The 24,525-nt window shown below is 42.4% G+C and overlaps 8 protein-coding genes across 8 annotated transcripts; 6 read left to right on the top strand and 2 right to left on the bottom strand.

Annotated features, from left to right (window-relative positions):
- Positions 1 to 392: 392 nt before the first annotated feature.
- Positions 393 to 2,123, top strand: EAF01_001160 (uncharacterized protein; the record flags this gene model as incomplete). Its single annotated transcript, XM_038909410.1, has 1 exon — positions 393 to 2,123. The coding sequence occupies one exon, from the start codon at positions 393 to 395 to the stop codon at positions 2,121 to 2,123; it is 1,731 nt and encodes a 576-aa protein (XP_038774222.1).
- Positions 2,124 to 2,533: 410 nt separating this feature from the next.
- EAF01_001159 (uncharacterized protein) lies at positions 2,534 to 3,043 on the bottom strand (the record flags this gene model as incomplete). Its single annotated transcript, XM_038909409.1, has 1 exon — positions 2,534 to 3,043. One exon carries the CDS (start codon positions 3,041 to 3,043, stop codon positions 2,534 to 2,536), a length of 510 nt encoding a protein of 169 aa, XP_038774221.1.
- Positions 3,044 to 3,064: 21 nt separating this feature from the next.
- EAF01_001158 (uncharacterized protein) lies at positions 3,065 to 3,854 on the top strand. Its single transcript, XM_038909408.1, has 2 exons — positions 3,065 to 3,277; positions 3,382 to 3,854. Exons 1-2 carry the CDS (start codon positions 3,259 to 3,261, stop codon positions 3,573 to 3,575), a joined length of 213 nt encoding a protein of 70 aa, XP_038774220.1. The 5' UTR covers positions 3,065 to 3,258; the 3' UTR covers positions 3,576 to 3,854.
- A 1,014-nt stretch (positions 3,855 to 4,868) lies between these two features.
- Positions 4,869 to 5,805, top strand: EAF01_001157 (uncharacterized protein; the record flags this gene model as incomplete). The annotated part of the gene is made up of 3 exons (XM_038909407.1): positions 4,869 to 5,368; positions 5,390 to 5,528; positions 5,590 to 5,805. 3 exons carry the CDS (start codon positions 4,869 to 4,871, stop codon positions 5,803 to 5,805), a joined length of 855 nt encoding a protein of 284 aa, XP_038774219.1.
- An 8,215-nt stretch (positions 5,806 to 14,020) lies between these two features.
- On the bottom strand, positions 14,021 to 17,881 carry EAF01_001156 (uncharacterized protein; the record flags this gene model as incomplete). Its single annotated transcript, XM_038909406.1, has 3 exons — positions 14,021 to 14,453; positions 14,555 to 17,804; positions 17,855 to 17,881. The coding sequence occupies 3 exons, from the start codon at positions 17,879 to 17,881 to the stop codon at positions 14,302 to 14,304; spliced, it is 3,429 nt and encodes a 1,142-aa protein (XP_038774218.1). The 3' UTR covers positions 14,021 to 14,301.
- Positions 17,882 to 18,087: 206 nt separating this feature from the next.
- Positions 18,088 to 19,149, top strand: EAF01_001155 (uncharacterized protein; the record flags this gene model as incomplete). Its single annotated transcript, XM_038909405.1, has 1 exon — positions 18,088 to 19,149. The coding sequence occupies one exon, from the start codon at positions 18,088 to 18,090 to the stop codon at positions 19,147 to 19,149; it is 1,062 nt and encodes a 353-aa protein (XP_038774217.1).
- Positions 19,150 to 19,622: 473 nt separating this feature from the next.
- On the top strand, positions 19,623 to 19,919 carry EAF01_001154 (uncharacterized protein; the record flags this gene model as incomplete). Its single annotated transcript, XM_038909404.1, has 1 exon — positions 19,623 to 19,919. One exon carries the CDS (start codon positions 19,623 to 19,625, stop codon positions 19,917 to 19,919), a length of 297 nt encoding a protein of 98 aa, XP_038774216.1.
- Positions 19,920 to 22,100: 2,181 nt separating this feature from the next.
- Positions 22,101 to 22,670, top strand: EAF01_001153 (uncharacterized protein; the record flags this gene model as incomplete). The annotated part of the gene is made up of 1 exon (XM_038909403.1): positions 22,101 to 22,670. The coding sequence occupies one exon, from the start codon at positions 22,101 to 22,103 to the stop codon at positions 22,668 to 22,670; it is 570 nt and encodes a 189-aa protein (XP_038774215.1).
- Between the last annotated feature and the right edge of the window lie 1,855 nt (positions 22,671 to 24,525).

Raw genomic sequence — 24,525 nt, 5'->3', positions numbered from 1 at the left:
TATTAATCGAACAACGAACCCACGATGTCGTATTGGTGATGTATCGAAGGAACTTCAATCGAGTACTGCATTCTGAATTACCATGTGGAAATGACAATGAAAGTTTCACTGCCAACTCATCGATTGGACCGTCAAGATCAATGAGAATAGGGATATAACAAATGCCAGGCGCCGAGATACTTCGATTGGTGTCATGATAAAAGCTTGAAATACCTACGAAGTATGCACCACTGATTTTTAGTTCTATCATAGCTTCAGGTCCAGGTAGTCCCGCTGTAGGTCCAGGCCTGACTGACTAGCCAGCCTTGCGGTATCGAGAAGAAAATAATTATTGTGTAACGTTGGAATGTCTTTGCTTTGTGTAATAACATTAGCCACACTAATTGAAAGACATGATTTCAATACGGCGAGCAGTTAACAAGACTGTGCCACCTGCATTAACAACAACTTCAACATTTCCCATAAGAAATAATACTATCATCCGATCATTGACGACGACAACCCCTCCAAATCCCTGCAGACAATGGCGTGAAAGAACAAAGCAACCTCGAACGAGAGCGAATCTCCGACACTTTTCCAATTCAACCAATGTCTCCCCAGCCCTCACTCTACACAACCAAACTGTCGAGAAGATATCCGCGAATGTACGACAATTCTACGATCGAAAAGAAAAATTCCGCATCAATCATGGTTCTACGAATAGCACACGAAATAATACCAAAGGCAAAAACATAATCAATATTGGCGGGTTATCGCATGTACTGGAAGTCAATCCTACAAGCCAGACAGCATGGGTAGAACCAAATGTGCCAATGGATAGATTGGTAGAGGAGACATTAAAATATGGACTTGTGCCGCCGGTGGTTATGGAATTTCCGGGGATTACTGCTGGAGGAGGATATGCAGGGACATCGGGTGAAAGCGGTTCGTTTCGACATGGTTTCTTCAATGAGACGATCAACCGGGTTGAGATGATTTTGGCAGATGGTCAGGTTATCCAATGTTCGAGGACTGAGAAGCCTGACTTATTTCATGGCGCGGCTGGAGCTGTCGGAAGTATGGGAGTCACGACGTTGGTAGAATTGCAGTTACACAAGGCGAGGAAATATGTTGAGACTACATACCATCCGGTATCTGATATGCCAGATGCGATTAAGAAGGTCGAAGAGATGACCGCAGATCCAACTATTGATTATGTGGATGGAATTATGTTTTCGAAAAAGAAGGGTGCTATTATTACTGGTCGTTTGACAGATACCCCAACGGAGAATACTCCAGTACAACGATTCAGTAGTGCTTCGGATCCTTGGTTCTACATGCATGTAGAATCTAATATCGACAACAGCCAATCCTCCCCCAGATTCGCCATACCCCTCGCAGAATACTTCTTTCGATATGACCGTGGAGCATTCTGGGTCGGTGCTTCGGCCTTCAAATACTTCTCATTCCCATTCAACAAATTCACACGTTGGTTCCTTGATGACTTTTTACATACACGTATGCTTTATACTGCACTTCACACCGCCGGAATGCCTCCTGGGTACATCGTTCAAGATCTCGCACTACCATATTCTACCGCCACAGACTTTGTAGACTACACCGACAAATATTTCGGTATCTATCCCTTATGGCTCTGTCCCCTAAAGCAAAGCCCCATGCCAACCATGCATCCCCACTCCGCTTCCTACGAAGCCGACGGGAAAACTCTCAAGCCGCTTATGAACATCGGTCTCTGGGGCTACGGAAAAGAAAAAGATTTAGTGAAAGCCAACATCAGTCTTGAGAAAAAACTCAAAGAGCTCGGGGGTATGAAATGGTTATACGCACAAACCTACTACAACGAAGAACAATTTTGGGAAATGTACGATCGCAAATGGTATGATGGATTGAGGGAGAAATATGGAGCTACCACCTTACCAAGTGTTTATGAGAAAGTCAAAGCAGCTCCAAAAACAGAGGTGGCGAAGACGCTGAGCATGCCGGAAAAGATACTGAAAGCATGGCCTATTAGTGGTTTCCATGGGATTTATAAGGCGATTCAAAGTAAAACTTATTTAGCAGCAAGGGCTTCGGCATGGAAAACTCTTGATGTGGCAGCGACTAAAGAGAAGGAATCTCGTTAATCGCCATATGGGCCTCGGGCCAACAGCCAATGTGTCTCGTTGCAACAAAAGAGTATTTGCTCTCAGGGCCCATCAGAGACTGTATATACATAGGTTACCACATTTTAGCAGGATAGACGATGTACAATATAGCATGTATAGAATTACATAGGTAAAATCTTGAAGGTCATCTAGATTAAAAATAGAGCTGGGATATTTCATCGCGTGTGCATGCGCATATACAGCGGATTGTATACTTAGACATCTCCAATCTCAGTACGCAGTCAAAGGCGAAGAGAACTCTGAATAAGAGGACTAGATTGGCATCATCTCAAACGTCAATTGGGTTATGTCCTCTACAAACTTTCCGCATTGCACTGTTTTCTCACAACCACATCCATCCCGCAAAATCAATCACAAAACATCACCCCTCATCCCCCACCTCCCTTAAAGATCACCACCGGCTTTCCTAATTTCCTCCAAAGAACCTTACAAGCATCCATACTCGTAATAACATAGATTGACGCATTCCAGAATCCCTGCAGCGGCAACACAAACACCGAAACATATTGCAGAGACATATTAACCATGCCCGGATACAAAATGGAATAGATGCGATTAGCAGTTGATGGAATCCACGTGATCATCATAGCGAGGAAGAATAGTAGCGAGACTTTTGCATAGGCCCACATAGCCGCGTTAGCTTGTTTATTGGGATGCATACTTGCATATGATGGTTGAGCGGGGGGTAAACCAGGTCTGGAGGCTTTATCAGACGGGTGTTCTTCGACGGAATTGGTAGTAGGGAGAAGTTCGGTTTGTGAACTTCTAGACTTTTCTCTACGTGCTTTGGGTAGGTTGTCAGGTGATATGCGTTTATTTGCTCTCGCGAGTTCTTGTCGCTTGTCGAAGATTTTTTTTCCCGCAAAGGTGTAGATCATGATTGTGATTAAGATGGTGATCCTTTGAATACCGAGTCAACCAAGAAGTCCACGATGATGAATAGTGCAGATGCAGACATACCAAACCGGTACGTAGAAACTCCAGAGTCTCCACCAATCCCATTTTGTCTTGATCCAGCACCACGATACTGCACTTCCATATATGGAGCCGCGATTCTTTGTATGCACGAAGAGAAATACAAAGGCGGGAATGAATGGCAGACCGTAACATAGGAGTATGTACCACTTTTCTAATTGGTGGAGCTCTACTACATCGAAGTGGAAGAAAAATGCGCACATGACGTTACATGCCATGGCTAATGTCCAATATGCATCAGCGGGGAGGAACCTTCTATCCGTTAGAAACAAAGTCGATTCACTGCCCTATGAGGATTTGGAGAAAGTAAAATTACATCTGGATCAGAAAAGCCTGGAATTGACAAAACCGACCATCTGGATGCGCAAGCGCCGAGCGAGAAATGAGTGTCGCGAGATTCGTGAAAATATTCCCCAGAGACGCGTAAAATACTAGTCGATTAATGGGTTTACGAAATGCGGTGGTGGTGAGGAAGGTGATGATTATGAAGAAACAACCCAGGAGGGATATTCCGGAACATGTTCGTTCGATGGCGACGATGTTGGAGAATTCGTGGTCGGTGATGTTTTCTGCGGATTTCATTTTATGGATAGGTTAATTGGGTGGTGGAATCGGGAGGGGATTGATGGGTGGTGTAGATGAGGTAGCAGTAGCGGAAAAAGAGAATAGCGATGCTTAGGTATAGGGCGAATTTGCAATCTATGGATAGGAGAAGAAGAGGTTCTTGGGGATTCATAGGTATGGAATAATTATATATTGCTAAACAATCTGGGCGTTAAAATGAAGTCGTAGATCTATGTCGTGAGTACATGATTCCACGTCAACACTCTCGGTATTCATGAACGTGGAAAGCACTTTGCGAAGAACTTACCAGATACACTGCATAGCAGTTTCCTCACACATGAGATGTGTGATCCGGTATTGAAGAATCGTACGACATGGCTATATGACGACAATCAGAGCCAGACAAAGATAATTGGAATAATTTGGGAAGGAAATAATGAGAGACTAGATGAACATGGTAAATAGTGAGAGAGTTCATTGAGATCCCTCTACTTTTTGACATTTACAATCGATAAAAAGGGAAGGAACTCTGGGCTCCGCGACGTGAGAGAATTGAGACAGGTGAATATTGACAACTAAAATCACTCCGACTCTAGGGATTCTCCTTGTCAATCCAACGATACCTTAAGACCTCGTAGAATCGTTTCTTTAGAGTCTAGGTAACCTTCCAATGGCGGATTACATGCCTGAAAACCAGTCCATCAAATACCCTGTAAGAGTATTCTGAAATTAATTTCATAACAATCTCCTTTCGAATCCTGGGACCCTGGACCTTTTCAACAATATGGCCATATAAAATCGCTTGATGTTGAAGTGGTTAGAATGACGGCGCTAGATTTACCTTGTTCAGATCCTTTCACCTAACCGACTTTCGCTAATCTGGGGTGCCTAGTACTGATTTGGGCTGAGAGGCACTTAAAGACCTGACTCTTATCTTTCGAGACCTGGAGTATCTCTAGGATATGTTTTTCATGAGCGATAGACTAGGTAGAAGATATTCCCAACATTACAAAAGTAATGGGAGTATCCGATTCTAGCGACATTTCTTTCGTTTCATACACTTATCATTTCATCGTCGAACATATTTACGTTACGAGAGCTTGCAATTACGTCATCACGCAAAATTCGAAATCTTCCTTTTCTTCAACTATTGAATTATTAATCATGCCAATTTCACAGTCTTCACAAGATATTGTCAAAGCAGAAACCTTGGCCAGAAAGATAAGACGCACAGAAAGGGATGTTTTACCATACGAACTTAATGCTGAAAGGCAAGAGAAAATAGACTGGTTATCTTATAGAATCGGTGAAAAATTGTGTTCTCATTCTGAATCTTCTAAGTACTTTAGTCTTCGCGGTACGGAAGAAATAAGTTTGATATTGATTGCAACTCGGGACGACGACGAATTCAACACAATTTGGGAACTCTTCAAATCCACTATCGGAAGTCACGGTTATACACCTATTACACTCAGGATGAAGCTCAAGCATACACCAGAACTCCGTAATCAGTCATACGGATTTGAGGCTGCCATGAAACATTTTTCTACACAAATCCAAAGTATGCTAAGCGAAAATGAACAGTCTATTGAGCACTTTGCTAAATCCCGTATACTTCATTCAGTTTATATAGGGGCTATCGGGGGTTACATCGAACGTCGAGTGTAGGTTGACAGATGCTTTAGAGCGGTAGAGTATAATGTCGCCGTATACTCCAACGCCTTGAACCCGCGTTCCTCTCGCACAATCTCGAACATCTCAAGCGGTGTTACGGTTCCCAGTCGTTTTTCAATACAGAAGAGAGTTTCGAAAACTTCAGGCATCGTGAATTTAAGGATTTAGACTGGTATAAGGTTGTGCTTGATAACAGTAAAACGAGACACAGGATTTTGAAGGACTGTACTACCTCGATATTGAATCTCATTCACATGAGCTGTTCAGATTTGGCAACAGAAGCAGGTGGGATAGACTTGATTCAACAAACGAATCTGCAATTTATGAAGCCTGTAGTGGAGGCGATCCCAGTTTAATTGATCACACAGCAGATGAGTTCAGCTCAGCTACATTGAGCTCGACTACAACCAAACCAGAATCATCCTAAGCGGCCGCACCAAACTCAAAGCAACCCATGCTAAAAATATCCAACTCGGCTACATCCACACCAGACAAACCCAAATTAGTTACACATAAATCAGATAGATCAAAAATAGCCCATAAGTAGTAGATGAATCCACATCAGATAAAACCCGGTCTATTACACATGGATAAAATATACCCAAAGCAGCTCCATCAAAATCAGCTAGACCCGGCCCAGAAGAAATCAAAGCTGCTACATCAAAATAGATAAATCTCTCTGTAAACTTACTACCAGACCACGTAAGGACTACCGCTGACTCGAAGAAACCTAAACCCAGAACCCCAAATCAGCTATATTCAAGACAATCGAAGCCAAGCCAAACAGTTCTGAATAAAGAGATCAAAGAAACAACTACTTGAGGCAAGAACGGGAGTGGAAGGAGAGAAGTATTCATGCCCGGCGTTTATGGTAATAAGCTCTGCTTTTTCACAGTGAGATTGGTCTGTCTCATGTATTACGGAACGCTTCAAATTATATGAATGTGTTTTGAAAATAGAAATAGAAATTTATTTATCATACATCGTGATGTTTTATAAGATTAATATAATCCCTATAAAATTTATGTTTTCTCAGATAAACTAAGATATAAGATTAACATGGTTTATCACCGAGTAGATCATATTACCAAGCGAATCACCTTTCCCTTTCAACATATATTTTATCAATAAATTTTAAAATACAATCAAATAATAAAGAAGCTTAAATACTCTTAATTATTAAAGCTATTTAAAAAGACAAAAAACTTAGTATTCGAAAGGCTATCAAGCTATATAATTTATCATATATATTACTCAATTATAAAAGGAATTATTTTACTCTTCATATTAGAACTCAAACGAATTCTTATAATCTTATAGAATTAAAAGAAATAATTATCATTCAATATATTCTTGATATGAATTTGAAAGATTTTTTATTTAAACTTAAAAATATAAAAGATATAATGAGTTGAATTCTTAAATCGAAAAATAAAAAGTATATCAGGAAACTTTAAATATATTAATTTTTAAAATATTAAATCAAATTAAAAACACATTTTAATTATATTTATAACTTTTGAAGAACCCTTGATAAAGATCCTAAACTTATTACAAAATAGTTTCAATTAATTACAAATAACAAATACTTTGTCAACAATCATCTAGTCATCGGTTAATCTTTAAAAAAAAGAAATCATTCAACTACTGAAACGATCACGAATCAACTACATCTAAGGGCCTCACAGGAGGCTCCCCTATGCCGCTAGTGATGCGCGCCCCCGGCGCGCCGAGCGGCTCCCCAACCCAAGAGGTGATCCCCCCTCAATCAAGTACCATTACCCCAGGGGCAAGCATTGCCCCTCCACCAATTATAAGATCGCTCACAGGCTCTGCCCTTGGCGTAATTAAGGATCGATTCGAAAGGATCGATAAGACAGAACGGGAGAAGCGAGAGGTGATCGAGGCGTTCGCAGCACTAGCGGATAAGCTTGCACAAGGCTTCCAGGGTCAACAACATAGACTCGCAGTGAATATTAAAGGGACGATCATCTCCACACTGCTGGGAGCAGCAAAGGCTACTTCTGATCAATGGATAGGGCTCACAACAGAGCATTCACGAACAGAAAGCAATAAGCAGAAGACCTACACTGATGCACTGAAAACTCGGATAGTGCCTGAGGCAGAAAGCCCCACTAAGGCCCCCACCAACACAGAACGCCCTGCTCCTATTGGAGGAGCGAACACTGAGCGTATAGAAGCACGCAGACTCAAGAGGGAGAATGACCGGATCGAGAAAACGATCCTTATAATAGCTAATGGGGAAGCTCTGCTCTCAGAGACAAATCCCTTCCTACTAAGACTCAGAATAAAAGAGGCAGTTACTGGACTCACATTAGCAGAGATCCCCTTCCTTCAAAGGAATAATACGGGCTGGACTCTACGATGCAGCTCTAGCGCCAGCCGGGAGAAGATCATGAAAGCAGATAACTCTGAGCGGGTGCTTAAGACCCTCCATGCAACAAGCATGCGCAGACTAGAGAAGTGGTTCATGTATGCAGTCCCACAAGTACCTCACGATTTTTATCACATCGAAGGAGCTCCTGCTCCTATGCCTACTGAGCTTATCAAAGAAGAGATCACAGCTCAGACCGGCAAGCAGCCGGTCAACTACCGACTGGCACGTAGCGGGGTTAACCCGATCACTAAAAGAGCCACCTGGATCATTGGCTTCAATACTGCAGTATCGCGGTTCCGACTATTCAATAGTAGCTCCTACTCGGTTCTCCTAGACAAACCCCGGGAAATTCAACTTCACAGTACTGGCTGCCTAGGGTACTGCAACCCCTTCACCTGCAACAGAGCCTCACGATGCTCGACATGCGGTAAACTAAACACTGAGCACGAGGGTGCACTCGTACACCAACAATGTACTAGAGCAGCTCAATGCGCCAACTGCCACGGACCCTTCCGCGCTGGCCACTCCAACTGCCCAGCTGCCCCTAGGGTCTATGCTAAGCGACGGATCGTTCTGACCGCAAAGGAACTGGCCGCAGTCAGAGCTGTCGGCAGAAAAGACTACGAGACGCTGCACAGAGCAGATATAGACGAGGCAGAACATACCTCTGAATCACCTCTGTCTCCTATCGTAACAACCGCAGAAACCCCGATCACTTCGGGGGCGAGGATCATAGCATATGAGAATGAGCGCCTCAGCAAGCGCCCACGCAGGCTCAGTACAAGTCTGCCGATCGCACCAACCGGATTACGCACACGCTCAGCTCGTAACCAGAGCCAACGGAATCTCAATATAGAAGCGCTAGCAGAGAAAGCCTTCACTCCAATAGACCTGGAGATGATCGATACAGAAAACTCTATAACAGTTGCCACTGCACCTAGACCCTCTCTATGAGTGATGCAATCAATGGGTACACTCAAAGAAACAAAGGCCTCACTATCGCTTGGGCGAACGCAGGCCGGGGACACGCGAATCATATCACACTACTACAATTAGCAGCGGAGGCTCAATTAGATGTGATCTGTATACAGGAGCCAAGACTATACTGGAATTCAACAACACAAAATCACAACGCATACGATCGATATCAGCCGACCGACAACTGGAACCTCCGAGGAGACTTGGAGGAGAACGAGCAAGGCCCTAGGGTCATGACATATATACGAAAAAGCGCGAACCTGAAAGTAGAGCAAATGAGTCGACTCGGAAACAGAGACCTACTCTGGATACGAGTCAATGGATACTCGATCCTGAATGTCTATAGAGCTCCGTGCACTTTGGATATTATTAATTACATTACACACCTGGTTCCAAATGAGCGTACAGTCGTAGGAGGGGACTTTAATGCAAAGCACGATCTGTGGGAACCGGGGGTGATCACAGCCAACCAGGGGGCACAGCTCGCAACATGGGCAGACGAGCAGGGCATGGAGTTTATAGGTACTCCAGGCATACCCACTCACGCAAGAGGGCACGTGATAGACCTGACCTTCTCCAACATACCGTTCGCTTATACAGAGGTACTGGAAGAACTCCATTGTGGATCTGATCATGCTACCCAGGTCACTACTCTGACGAATCGTGGAACAACAGAGTGGGATCAGTATCGCTATCGGATAAAGGAAGTGGATCTGCCTAGATTAGATGGACTAATGGCCAACCAGCTAGCTCACCTCAATGATGTAGACATTCAGACTACAACTGAGATTGAAACCCACGTCAGTGAGCTGGCGAATGCGTTAGAAAAAGCGATCCGAGCAATCGGCAAGATTGATCGGAAGGTAGGAAAAGCCTCGCCGTGGTGGACGGACGAGTGCAGAGAAGCCCACCGAGCACACATAGAAGCACGGAGGGGATCAGACCCGGAAAGGAAGACTAATGCTACTCATCTCTTACAAAAGGTAGTGCGACAAGCCAAGAGATCCTACTGGGCAATGCGTCTCGACGGAGTCAAAGACGACAAAGAACTCTATCAGGTTATGGGATGGCACAAATTAACCCCCGAAAGTAATGCGAAATCCTCCTCCCTAATAATCGGCGAGCGGGTGATCTGCGATACAAAAGAGAAGGCAGATGCTTTATTCACAGCGGTTCTGGATCGTTTCAGGGCAGACGACGACCTACCAAACGATCCGCTGCTCAATCAAGCACACAAAGGGATACTCCCCTGGAAAAGAACGATCTCTGCAGAAGAAGTGGAAAAACATGTTATAGGAGCTACTTGCACTGCGCCTGGAGTGGATCGAGCCACTGTGCGCATCCTCAAGGCATGCTGGCCGAGCGTCAAATCACTGATCCGGGAGATATTTGCATCTTGCCTAGCTCTAAACTACTATCCAGAAGGTTGGAAGCTAGCGGAAGTAGTAATGATCCCTAAGGTGGGCAAGAAAGACAAAACGTCACCGCGGTCGTGGCGACCGATAGCCCTGATCTCCTGTATCGGTAAGGGGCTCGAACGGTATATAGCTAGTCAAATATCCTGGACAGCCCTGAGACACAAGGTAATCAGCCCGCAGCACTGCGGAGCGCTCCCCAGAAGATCAGGTACTGATCTAACGGCGGCTTTCACTCACGATGCGGAGCTTTCATTAGCAACGGGTAATGTGGTCTCGATTGTTACAATGGATGTTCAAGGAGCTTTTGACGCTCTCCTAAAGCGCCGACTCCTGAGCCGAATGATCAAGCAAGGATGGCCAACTCCGCTGCTCAAACTAATAGACTCGTTCCTTACAAATAGGAAAGTCAGAGTAAGACTCGAAGGCATCACAACAGAGGAATACCCAGTAGCATGTGGTACTCCTCAGGGGTCCCCCCTATCACCTATACTCTATATGCTATATCTCGCTGAGCTCCTCAACCGAGATACCAAATATCGCTTTGGCTACGCTGACGATATTGCGATCTATCACTCCTCCAAGCATCTCTCCACGAATGCCAGGATCCTTCAACGACGCGTTCGACAGATCATCCGATGGGGTAAGGAGAACAAAATCCTATTCGCCTCAGAGAAATTCGAGCTACTCCATATAACCAGACGACACGATACCACCAACCCACCACTAGTCGTTAACCCGGATCTGATAATCACTCCAGTACCGATTGTAACGAGTGGAAGCACTCAACCCACTCTAAGATGGCTTGGTGTCTTCTTCGATCGTCGGCTCTCGTTTCTACAACATGTCAAAACACGCACAGCGAAAGCCATGAAAGTAGCCTCGCACATCAGGTCGATCGCCCGCACTCTGCATGGGCCACCAGCTTCCTACTTGAGAAAAGCAGTGATCACCTGCGTCCTTCCAGTAGCACTATTCGGCACTGAAGTATGGTACGCTGGCAAACTCAAACCGAGCCTCGGTCAAAGCGAAGCAAGCACAGGCACAGGTATCAAAGGCCATCTCCGCTACATCAACAAAGTGATCAATACCGCCGCAAGAGGAGCGATCCCGGTATACAAAACTACACCGACCGCAGCTCTTATCAAAGAAGCCGGCCTGCCATCGGGGATAGTCGCATTAGAACACGCCAAGCTGCGATTCGCACTCCGCTTAAAAACGGTCGACAATCAGCACCTGCTAGTGAGCCGCCTGAAACCCACAGTACGAAAGCGCGGGCGAGGAGCAGGCACAGCTAGAAGGCCCCTTACAAGAATCCAACGGCTCGGCCTCCTCATCCCAGAGACCCAACGGCCGAAGTTACTTCGCCCGCACTTCTCGATAGGCTGCAGAACGGATCCGACGGAAGGGCTAACCAAAGAGGAAGCAGCTCAAGCCTTCAAAGAGTGGTGGCTGCAACTCCCACCTGAGGACTACACGATCTTCTCCGACGGATCAGAACAAACCATTGATCGTAAACACTGTGTCGGATACGGATATGTAATATATCACAATGGCACTCAATTAGCCTCCGGATCCAAGCAGATCCGGAGCGACTCACATGTGTTCGATGCAGAAGCGATCGGAGCGTGGCGAGGGCTGGAGCACCTGATCAGCACGTTTAAAGATCCCCCGAGTGGCCGGATCTGGATGTGTATTGACAGTACATCGGTCATCTGGGGTGTTCGCGGAAACGCGCCGCCCACAACGCAATGGGCCTTCCATAAGTGCCATAAGGCAATGAAACAACTTGACATTAGAGTGAAGTGGTCACCTGGTCACATGGAGATCGAAGGGAATGAGGAAGCAGACCGCCTAGCAAACGCAGGCGCAATTGGACCCATGGACCAGGCGATCGACAAGCTACCAACAATTAGCGGTGTCCGGACGATCGTTCGCCAAAAGCGCCTACGCGCAGAGACTGAGTGGTGGGAAGAGATGAATCCCTCTCTCTCTGCTAATTATAAAGAATGGTCTCCCAAGTACAACACAAAGGAGCCGAAGGAACTAACTCTGCCAAGAGCAGTCCTTCACCGACTACTAGCTATGAAAACAGGTCATGGCGACTACGCCGCTTACCATCAGCGATTTGGTCATCAAAACAACAAGCTGGACTGCTCATGCGGCAGCGCTAAGGAACCATATCACTTCTTTAAATGCACTATAAACAACCTAAAACGTTCAGACTGGCCCCTGGCCCCTGTAGAAATACAATCTAACAAACAGGCGATCACATATATCAAGAAACTCTTACACACACCTAGCAAGCTCACTCAGCTGATTACCGACTCAGAGTTCTACACTCAGATCTGTCCTAACTACTAAAGGACCCTTAGAAAGCGACCATCTTTTCAACAAAGCCCGCCGCCCCTTTTATAAACTTACCACTCAACTGATCACTCGAATATACCACACCCCTAAAAACCGCAAACCCAATATACAATATAAGAGCCTTGCCGCTCGGCTAAACAAATAGCAACCCACTCCCACTTCTTCTCCTTCACCATAGGGATCGGAGCCCACAACGAGCCTATCCACCCGGGAACCAAGCTCTACCCTAACAAGAACCCGGATCAGACGTACCCTTCTGGAAACAGAAGTGGATCGCACCTGCAGAGGAGCGAACAGCCCCTGGCATTGAAGTTAAATTGCTAAATTCGGTTGCGACGATCACGCCGCTCAAATAGTCCCTTATCTTAGCACGTCTAAATACCCTTAGGGAGGTTCAAGACAGACGTTAATTAATATAAATAAAAAATAAATAAATAAATAAATAATTACAAATAAAATATAATATTTTAAATAGCGATTTCTATAATTTCGATGAAGTAGACTTTATATTAGAGATTATAAATATAATAATAGTTATTATTAATACTGAAAGATATTAAATAAAAATAAATCAATATAATTAGACTATTAGTATTACTATGGGGATGATGAAGTCAATATAGTACTATGGTTCATACTGTTGTTTATATTACTTGAGGTTCTAAAAGCTAGGGCCATCAGTGGGTGCACAGACTCACAGGACAACCTGATAGGAAAGCACAATTTCATATTCAAATTTACCAACTTCAAAATTCAATCAAAATTCGAAATTTCAATCAAAATTCGAAATTTCATTTAATCTCATTCAAATTAAAATTCATAATTTTTAAGCATAAGAATTATAAAGAATCTAAAAATAGAATTTCAAAAAAAGAATATTGAACTTCAAAATTCAATAGTGTGTTTTCCCATTAAAATTTTTAATAGGAAATTATATAATGAATTATATAAGCTTTAATATTTATTTTAATAATATAAGATTTTTATTATATATATAATACTTTGCCGTAGAAGAACTGTGAGAGCAGGGTACAATTTATTCTTAGAATCTATAATTATAGAATCAAGAGTAAAGTGCTTATAAAGTATACCTATATATTAGCTATATATACACATATAAACAATTATAATTGTAATTAGGGCCGATTTGTGATATTACTCCTTCTTTTAAAAAAGTTTATTCTTAAGCTTTATAATTATCTATTTGGTTTATACATTAATAATTATAATAAAATATTATTATTTATATGGTTGAATAGTAACGTTATATTTTTTGATTTTAATAAAATGAAATTATCTATCTTGAAAGTTTTGAATTAATATATAATTAATTGAAATAACAATTTTATATTTTAATTTATATAAGAAAATATAAATTTTATAGGGATTATATTACAAAACGGTACAGTGTGCGGAAAGTAGATTCCAGAACTCTTACCTAAGTATAGATTGTGTTCAATAGACGAGGTGAGACAAATTCCTCCCTCTCTTTCTATGAAATAAAATGCAATGAAATCAGAGAATCTTCAATCCATACAAGAGTAGTGAGTGAATTGAGGACATGATCTACTCATCTACCTAGGTAATTTCTCTACATAAAGACTAAATGTCCTTTCATATATTGATGCGATATCCACCTTTCTCATCCCTCATCCCTCATCCCTCATCCATTCATTCATCCATCTCTCATCTTCGACTTCCGAAATGCGAGTGGAATCTCTATTTATACATATCAAATCCTCACAACTACTTCTACAAGAAATTACAAATATCTCTTCTCTTGCTTCTCCTCATATGCCTGTATTTGATCTCCGATTTGGAAGTCTGTCCATCCTGAAAATCCCATACCACATTCACCACCCTTTTTCATTTCTGAAACGTCTTTCTTTACGTTCTTGAGAGATTCGAGTTTACCTACCAAGCGAGTTAGTTATTGAATTTCAATTGCTCTGAACGAGAGCCGGCAATGGCAAGGTAATGATAGGAATCAAAAGAAAAAATAAGCAATGACATACCATCAAACACCTTCTCTCCATCTCTCAGTACCCTATATCTATCATCCCTAGACACGGTACCATTGCGAACCTTACAACCTGCAACACTCCTATATTTCCTTCCCTTGATATTAATATCGAAAATCTGTGCCACAACAGCTTCACCCAATACTCTTTGTGTAACCAGTGGTGGTAAGAACTTCGACATCTCAGCTCTTACATCATCCATCAATCTATAAATGATGTTATGATCCAAGATCTTGACCTTATTTTGCGCAGCAAACTGTGCAATATTTGGTTCAACTTCAGTGTTGAAGTTAATGACGTAACCTTTTGCAGTGGCAGCATGTTCAATGTCAGATTCACTAAGTTTACCGACTCCAGATCGAAGAATGATAGGTTCTACTTCTTTAGTACCAGTTGCGTTTAATTGATCGACCACTGCTTCAACGGATCCACTCACGTCTCCTTTGATGACAAAGTAGACAGGTTTAGGACCGGTAGGATCTTTGTTTGGAGTAGGAGAATCATTTTTCTCGCCTTCTTCACCAAGAAGAGCAGATTCTTTCTCTGCCTTTTCACGTTCGCGTTTATCGTGTTCGATTTTGCGGTTCTCATTAATGGCTTCCATATCCGCGGCCAGTTTATCTCTTTCCTCTTTCTCAAGTCGGAATTCAATAACACTCTTAGCTTTTGCTTCATCAGGAGCTTGAAGAACTTCATCTCCAGCAGATGGTTGTTCTCTCCATCCATCGATTTCTACCGGTGTACCTGGACCAGCTTCTTCAATCTCCATGCCAGCTTCATTGCGTAGACATCTAATTCTAGCCCAAGTTTTACCAGCGACGACAAAATCTCCTGGTCGCATGGTACCTCTTCTAACCAAGATTGTAGCAACCTTACCCATAGACTTGATACTTGCTTCGATAACATAACCTTCTGCTGGACCATCTGTTTCGGCACGCATATCAAGAATTTCGGATAATGTAACAACGGCTTCTTCCAAATCATCCATTCCTCTTCCAGTTTTGCCACTTACGCATACGACTTGAGTGTCACCACCAAAGTCTTCTACATCAACACCATGACGAGCAAGATCTTGTTTGACTCGCTCAATATCAATTTCAGGCTTATCGATTTTGTTGATTGCGACAATAATTGGTACCTTTGCTGCTTTGGCATGATTGATAGCTTCAATAGTTTGTGGTTTAACACTATCATCTGCTGCAACAACCAAAATCACAATATCAGTAACATTAGCACCTCTTTGGCGCATACTCAAGAAAGCTTCATGACCAGGAGTATCGAGGAAAGTAATTGTCTTCCCTGAAGGCATAGGTACAGAAAATGCTCCGATATGTTGTGTGATACCACCATGTTCTGATGCCGCAACGGAGGATTTTCGAAGATAATCAAGAATTGTAGTTTTACCATGATCAACGTGTCCCATAATAGTAACAACCGGAGCTCTTTGAGGTAGTATTGAAGGGTCTTCGGCTGGAGGTCTAGCTTTCAAATCTTCAGATTCGCCTCTTTCAATGATAGCCTCATAATTGTATTCCATAGCAATAAGTCCAGCATTTTCAGCGTTCAAAATGTGATCATGATTAACACCTTCGAAACCTAATTCTTCCAATTTGTCGAGGAAATCTTCAAGCTTGACTCTGAGTGCGACGGCTAAATTCGAGACACTGATAAACTCTGGCAAAATCATAGGGGTTGGTGCAGCTGCTTTCTTTGCCGCCTTTTCACGCTTTCTTTGCCTTCTGAGTTCTGCTCGCTCAGCAGCTAAATCACTCGCCTCATCTTCGTCTTGGTCCGTTCTGATCTCTCTTTGTCTCCTGGCTGCCTTTTTGGCTTGTTTACTGTGGGCATTTTTTGGCAGCGAGTGATCTCTGTGATTTGGGTTATTCCCGATATCTTCGTCGGCTCCCCAACGTCCCGATAATCTTCGATGCCTTGTTTCCAATTCCACTGGAGACGAAAATTCGTTGATCACTTTTTCACGTACATTCGACTCCTCAGACTCTGTCGCTAGTGGGCTATAAGCCACCTGATTTTCGGAAGGCTTCTCAACCGAATCTTCAACTTCCTGAGGTCTCATCGACTCAATCAATGGGCTTGGACTTGTCAAACCAGGGATCTTGAAACTACTTCCACCAGCCTTACCAAAGCCTGAGCCAAATGAAGGTCCGAAAGATCCAAGAGGTTTTAACATACTGCGAGCAGATTGTGCTGATTGAGCTGGGCGTACGGGTTCAGAATTCGTGGCAGGGCGTGAAATGGATATGGATCTGCTGTGGCCATTGTTTTGTGGGGGTTGATAATCATTCGTAGGACTCGTTCGTGAGGTTTGGGCCATGTCATTACTTTTATTATAACTATTTGGCCTACTCCACATGTCTGCTCTTGGAACATCTGTAAAGCGACCTCTTTCTGATGGAAATCTACTTCTCAGCGGCGTATAAGTCCCCGAACTAGCTTCCTGTTCCCTTCTGGCTTGAGCTTCAGTGATAGGATCTTGTGGTTGTTGAACTGGTGGTGGCGGTCGATTCTCGTCAATTTTCTTTCTCAATTGGGTCCATCTGGATACATCCTCGGAAGGGTCGCCAATGCTTTCAGGTGGAGTGGTAGTTCTAGTTGAGTCATTGATAATTTCACTGGAAATCTGACTACGAACACGAGAATCGCCTTTCTCAAAAAAACGCAAAGGTGCATCCTGTGCAGTGTGCTGCTTGTTCAACGCATGTATATCCATAGTCTCCTTCCTTTTCACGGCGACCTTAGCTATCTCAATCTTCTCCTTTTGTGAACGTGGTACTGGTCTAAAGGCTCTATTTGTCTCTGGCCCCGGCCCTGAATGTATCTCGACTTGTCGTTGTTGACTTATACTGAAAGCTTCTTCGGCAGATGGCTGTGCGGGTCGCTCTGGTTTGGGAGGATCTGGTATTCTTGACTTCATAGGAATTCCAGCAGATGGACGACCGAAGCTAGCAGAAAGTCCTACTCCTGGAATTTTAGAGCCACAAAAGGTCGGTTTACTAAAACCACTTCCCATCCCAGGTCCCGGGCGCCATGATGTAGCAGGTGCCTTGGGCTGCGCAAGCGGAGTTGATTCATATTCTTCAGGTTCTCGTACCGCAGTACCTTCGGCGGGTGGTTTTGATCTCGAATTAGAGGATTGTAAAAATCGACGCTGTGTATGCGAAGTAGGGCCAATTGCTCCAAGTCGATGCCAACAAAAAGCGCATACTGAAGGAGTTGATGTTTCCTATATTGATTAGAATGTCATAAAATATAATACGATTTGAGTTTCCATACCTTTATTAAATTGCGACCTTTCCTCATGATTGCATTGTCGTTTCAATGAATATTTAAATAATTTTCATAAAGTTGCCATCATAATGATAGAAGGAATTTACGGATACCAAAACAGGCCAACTACGCATTTCAATATTCCGAGACATTGTTCCAGCCCTTCCAATTCACAGTCCATACAGATTAAACTTCACAACCACATAATTTTTAATACATTCTTGTATATACGGATCATTATGCCTCCTAAAGCGAAGTCCAAGAAGACTTTTAATACTACTTCTGCTAAGAGATCATCCCCAACCACTTCAGATGAACCTCCTGCCCCCTTTACACGACCTCCTCCAAAGCTTCAACCATTCCTAGAGAAGCTCTCGAAGTATCATATTTACATTGCGCATATCGACAAACATCCCGCAGATTTCAAAAAGAAGATCTTCCTTGTTCCGGTGCTTATGAACGTTGCAATTGTTGTAGGACTTCTATGGCGCGCTTCTACCGTCTTCCCCTTTTACATGAAGATTTGTTTTTCAATGATGGGAAAATACAATGAGACAACCATTGAAACTCACAGGATACCATTGAATGATACTGGATTCGAGATTTTACGTCGTGCTTCAATATTTATGATCGATTTACTTCTATATATTTTTGTTTGGCCATGGCCTCGAGATTTCTTCCTGGGACGAACGATTGGTAACCCGGTATCATGGAGATTGGGTGTAGGTTTCCGGGAAAGAGAGATTGTTGTGCGGCGTAGTAGAAAATGGGATCAAACAATTGGGGATTTCTTAAAGGAAGATAATGAAACTGGAAAGGAATTAATGGCATCGAATGTCAGAAGGGCCATTGAACCATTATGGTTGTCACAAAAGACCGGATATTTGATGTTGAACAGAGAGTGGGATTTGGACTGGAAAGCTATGATTCAGGCTACAAAACTGGTGGATAAGAAGACTATGGATCTTCGAGATATCAAAACGACTGTTTTTGCATGGCATGCAGATTACGGATGGATGATTCAAACCGAGGCTCCTATCGACCCAAATAGTAAGGAAGAGTTAGGAAGGAAGAAAATAACAGCATTCAAGGATGAATTGACATTGATGGGAAAGGAAAACCTTTTCTTCAAATGGATTGAATTGGTCCAGTTCGAATCCTCGAAACCAGAAGGATTTGGTCCGGAGCAACAGAAGGCCACAATGGAGAAGGCCAAAGTAATGTTCGAGTCACAAGGAGTCGACTTTGAAGCATTTTGGGAAAAGATTGGTGGGACTGAAGGTCTTCCTGGTATGGATTGATTTAGTTTGAAGATTCAGATGATACCCTATAGAACAAGTGATACATTTTTCCACCAAAGGCATGAATAAGTATACAAATGAATGCGCAGTGAACCAAATACCACATTCTGATCAAGTTGACAGGTTTGTGCTATTAGTGGGTTTGCATGGTAGAGTTACGCCCCCAACATACACAAAATTTGATTACCAAACATAACTCTGATGCACGTCTCTAACTTCTGATTCCTACAAGTGTAGACAGAATGGTGACAAATGGGGCTTGAATAATCGTTGAATCACTGGCATGGCACTGCTTCATTCCCGTCTTCATCCAATAATTTTGGTTTTTACACTGTGGTCAGATAAAATAGCATTCTCTTCGACTATCTGATTCATACTGATGGTATACTAAACTAAATTCGACAAACAATTCTCAACTTCGGAAGCGAGCGACATTATACTCCTGCCGAAACCTGCCCCTCCCTACCATCAGAATGGTTCCGCTTTTGAAAGGCTTCCGCGCTAGACATCCTGGAAAAGTCATATGGTTCTCCATCGCAGCAAATTATCTTGCAGCTGATATGCTTCACCTAAGTTTCTACTACATGCCAAATTTACGCGTCGAATACCTGAATGGGCGGATGCGGCCGAGCTTCTCATCAAACACTGTGCCAAATATGCACCATGTCCAATACAACCTTGACGGCGATCCCGCTTTGCCATTTCCAGCGGCTCTCCAGGAAGGAGTTACTGTATACAAGCGCCTTGTTTACCTGGGTGTCTCCATCTGAAATCGTCATTTCAGGAAATTCTGCTGGAAACATTGCGGTTACATTCTTGAGACATGTTTCTGAGCAGAAATCAGATGGTGGGAATGGTTATTTTTACCCAACCTTGTCAGTTGTACATTGCGGAGTCCATCTATCGATCTCCCGTATCAAATTTGTGTCCATATTGATACGTATTGGAATTACATAACAGATTACCTAGCGGGCTTCACCTAGAATAGGGTATCAACCTCCATTTCCCAGACCCAATGGAAATCATGGTCCTCACTATTACTCCATTAATTTCCCACGCCAGTACCTGTATGGATGGTGCCTGAAAGGCAAAGGGAGGTACTTGTTGAGTTTGCATCGAAGGCGAAGGAAGTGAAGGGTATTGGAGTGGAGTTGCATGAATCTCAAATCATGCCTCATGATATTCTCCGCGTGGGAGGAAAAATGGTATGATACAAAGAAGCAAAGAATGCGGGATTGCTGCAGATTGAAGTTTAAACTTCTTCGGGGAATCTGCTAATTCTTGATGAGATAGGGACTTAAGTTGATGAATTGAATGATAACCTAAAGTACAGCTAATAAACTTTTGTAACGTGGCTTATAATTGATAGAAGTCATGTCCAGAGGTTGGAGAAGATGAGTGAACCGCATCGCTCCGATCTTTCGAAACTTTCATCCTTGCTACAATATTTGGAAGTGATGAGTATATCGGAAAGAAATAATCCATATGTCATCATTGTTGAAGTTATCATTGTACCTTGTCTTACCAATCCAGATATGATTGGAACTTTTTCAATCCTGCATGTTCCTGATCTGCCTCTGTAGTCTAGAAGCAAATACTCCACGATTTTGTCCCGAGGTCATTTTTTCTTGACCTAGCCTCTTCTTCTGACGTTCTTTCGCTGTTCTGATTAGCTATTGGTTTTGTTCCTTACAGTTTTCCTCGTCAGCTAATGCCGATCCAAAACTCTAATGGTGTTCATTAACATTACTATCATCCAATCAAACTTCATCGCAGCTCTTTCAAAGTTTTTGTTGCATATCGATGACCTTTTTCCATAGGCCACATTCCAAGAAGCGTTCGACTAGTATTCGATAGCCTTGGTAATCTAATTTTGTAAAGCACTAGGACTCGAGTACCGTCATTCCTTTATCCTTATGATCAAATCACATTTCATTTACACTTCTGTTACAAGCTAAGATGACGATGAAAAAAGTCGTCCAAACAAAGTCCCAAATGGCATTCATAGGGTCGCTCTTCCAAGAGCCACTAGAATCCACTTCACACTAGTACCTGGCATATCGTCTCAATTCACACATTTTGATCTTCAGCTAAACGGGTTATATACCTAAGATGGCAATAGGGAGTGTGTATCCTAGGAGGGGTTGTCTTGTCATCCATAATCCCCTCTCTATAGCTTCCTTGGCTCCCCCTTCATCTTAGTCGCACCATTACTCAAGAGAGAATGTCAGCGCGTTCTTCATTATTGTGAGTCGCGCTGAACCGTACCTTACAAAGGTAGTCAGTTCCAATTTGTCATGAGTTTTGAATGACGTCAATGGGTCAACAATTTTAGCATTCTACACCTTTCGAACTCTAAAGACCTTGCACTTGATGAAGTATCTGCTTGTCAGATTCGAAAATCATTTAAGCTCAAAATATCATCTTACTGTCAACCATGATTTGTGGCTTTGAATAAAACCTAAACACTTTTTTATTATGTTTATGTCTCTCCTAAGCATTGCCGAGCGGTCATGGGACAATCTATGTTCAAATACCGCAATTAGTGCAGATCGCCCATAAGCTAATTGGTACCACAGGACTAGTTTCAGCCTGAATAGTAAATTCTATGTGTGCACAACAGGAAAACGTCATTCACTTTTTGAGATCATCCCCAATTTAAACTTCAAACATGAGAACTAATTATATCCTCTATCTGATAGGATCTAGTAACCCCTATATTGATCCGTTTTTTTTAGCGTACAACTTCACGAACGCATATAAATATTTCCCCATTTTTTCTTCATGTTCTTCTTATCATACCCAATCACTCTTTTAAAATCATTCGCAATTCTATCATCCAATTTACATAATAAATAAACACGATCGCTTTCCACACAATCGCTTTCTAAACAAATAATCAAATTCAACTCGATATCTCTCAACTTATAGCTTTGAATCCCAACAACACCATGAATTCCAACAGTACCGATAATTTTTACGCCGGTATCACCTCTAAAAACAGTACTTGCAGCAGAGCTATCACATTGAGATCATGTATTCCAACACATGATTCAAAATCCATAAGTGACGAGCAAAAACCCGCCTACATTGCAGGTGTCTCGATCGCGTTCTTTTTCATCATCATTTTTGCTATCGCCATACAAAATATTCGCGCTCGCATTGTCTCGAACAGGAGGTCTATGGATGAACAGAGACGTGTTGAAGAAGGAAGAATGACAAAGACTGTTCAGAAGGTCACTGGTGAAAAGGCAACTGATAGTGAAAAGACAACTGGTGGTGAAAAAGCAGCTGGTGGTGAAAAAGCAGCTGGTGGTGAAAAGGCAACTGGCAGTGAAGAGACAACTGGCAGTGAAAAGGCAACTGGCAATGAAAGAGCAGCTGGTAAGGCAAAAGCAGCTGGTAAGGCAAAAGCAGCTGGTAAGGCAAAAGCAGCTGGTAAGGCAAAAGTAGCTGGTAATGGAAAAGGAGCTGGTGGTCAAAAAGCAGATCGAGCTTCAAAGGGACTTGCCAAGTCATGAGGACACGCAGTTTACTTCAGAGAATAAGGAGAGGAGGTAAAAGAATAAGGGATGGTAAAAGTTTGAGCTGTGATTTTCTTCAATGCGGTTACGATGAACGATTAAGGAAATTTTGGATGATAATTAATGACGGTATATTTTGTATGATGAAATGTTAAATAATTAAATATAGTTTTCATGAACGGTTCTCAAAAATTTCTTGTAGCATAACTAATTACCTTGTAGAACACTTGCGTGATCCACCCGTTATTTTATCTGCCCCTCGACAATTAGCGTTGTCGCACTTCATCAATATGATTCAATCACTGTTTCTTTTTTCCGAAGACGTTTCTTTCTGAATGCTTTCATTGTCTCCAAGAAGATGGGGAAATGGTTTTAATTAGGACAATAGCATTCATTGAGATTGGCTGGGACCGGAGCTCTCGAGATCGACGCCGTGCTGGAATATTTGATTTGCCGGCTAAGTAAATCTGTGACTTATAATCTAGGATTGAAAGATTGGTAAAGTTCAGAGGTTGAAGATGTTCGAAGATCGAAGGAATAGATGACGTGGATGTCTTATGTCGTCATCAAAAAGGCTGTGCGAGTATTAAGCATCTGTCATGCCAACTATAGACAGATAAAACTTTCCGACTCATCACGGGATTCGACATTTTAATTGGTGGCTATCAAGTCCTTTGGTAATTGAGATGGATTGATAGCCAAAGTAAATCATTAACACTAGTACTAATATGATTGTTCTAGAAATTTCATCACAGACTTTGATCGACCGATAGAAAGTTTATTTGGTGTCTTCCACCTATCAAGTCTATCCTCATCATGAATAATCACTGCCCCCTTTAACAGAAATATTTGATCTAAGAATAGGAATACCTTTGACGCACCCACAGTAACACACCAGAAGGTCACATCAAATGAACAATGGGCTTCATATTCATGAGCTATGTTGTCCTAAAAGTTAAAACCTTCTCCCATCCAAGCCCCCCCTCAAAGCGTTAAAATGTGCATGTCGTTCTATGATCTCATCTTCTCCTGGCCTGCATCTTGGAAGAGAAGAACGGAACTATTGAAGCTCAAGTAGTGAAACTTTTACACCATATTACTATCAAGTCCCAAGGAATTGCACAATCACTTCCCCACACGCACTCGTCTAATAGTATATCGGCCGTTGAAAATTCACAAATTTTTATTGTCGGAAAAATGTTTAAACCTGAATAAAGTCAAGTGTGTGACGTAAGTCATAACGCACAATGTAATATGCAATCTGAAATAAACCTGTCATGACAGAAACGCAATTGCAACTGAAATGTATTCTCAATGATGAAAATATCAATCTTTATCCCTATAAAGATTAAAACATAGATAAAGTATCTATATTCTCCACAACCAACCACGATCATGGAATCACATTGCTCAAAACTTCTTCGCGCCTTCGTTTAAGCGAGATGTCATATCTGTTCCTCTCATTTTAGCGCACGACTAGTATAAAAACTAGAGACGTTAGACTCATACATTTGTCTCCCCCACAAAGAAAGAGAGTTAAATCTCCTAGCTCGTAGACTAGACATTAGTAGTCAATATTTAGCACCAACTTAAAACCCAACGGTATAAGAAAACTGAAGTTTATCAAAAGAGTCTAGACTACTATTGAGCCAGACCATACCACTAAGGGCATGAAAACTGATCTCATTGTAGGGAATATGCATATTTAGGCTAGCCCTCTCTACCGTAGAGCTCATCAAGTATTGCAAAGACTTTTCAATGCTAAGATACTTGAATTTTCTGGACTAGATTCAACGGTTTGTCTTTAGCTGGTAGATCTGTTCTTTGGACTTGGCTAGTTTGCATTGGGAAT

Source organism: Botrytis porri, assembly GCF_014898465.1.
Source record: "Botrytis porri strain MUCL 3234 chromosome Unknown BPOR_002, whole genome shotgun sequence".
NCBI lineage: Eukaryota > Fungi > Ascomycota > Leotiomycetes > Helotiales > Sclerotiniaceae > Botrytis > Botrytis porri.
Note: the sequence above shows the minus strand (reverse complement) of the source record. Positions and strands in the feature narration are given on the sequence as shown.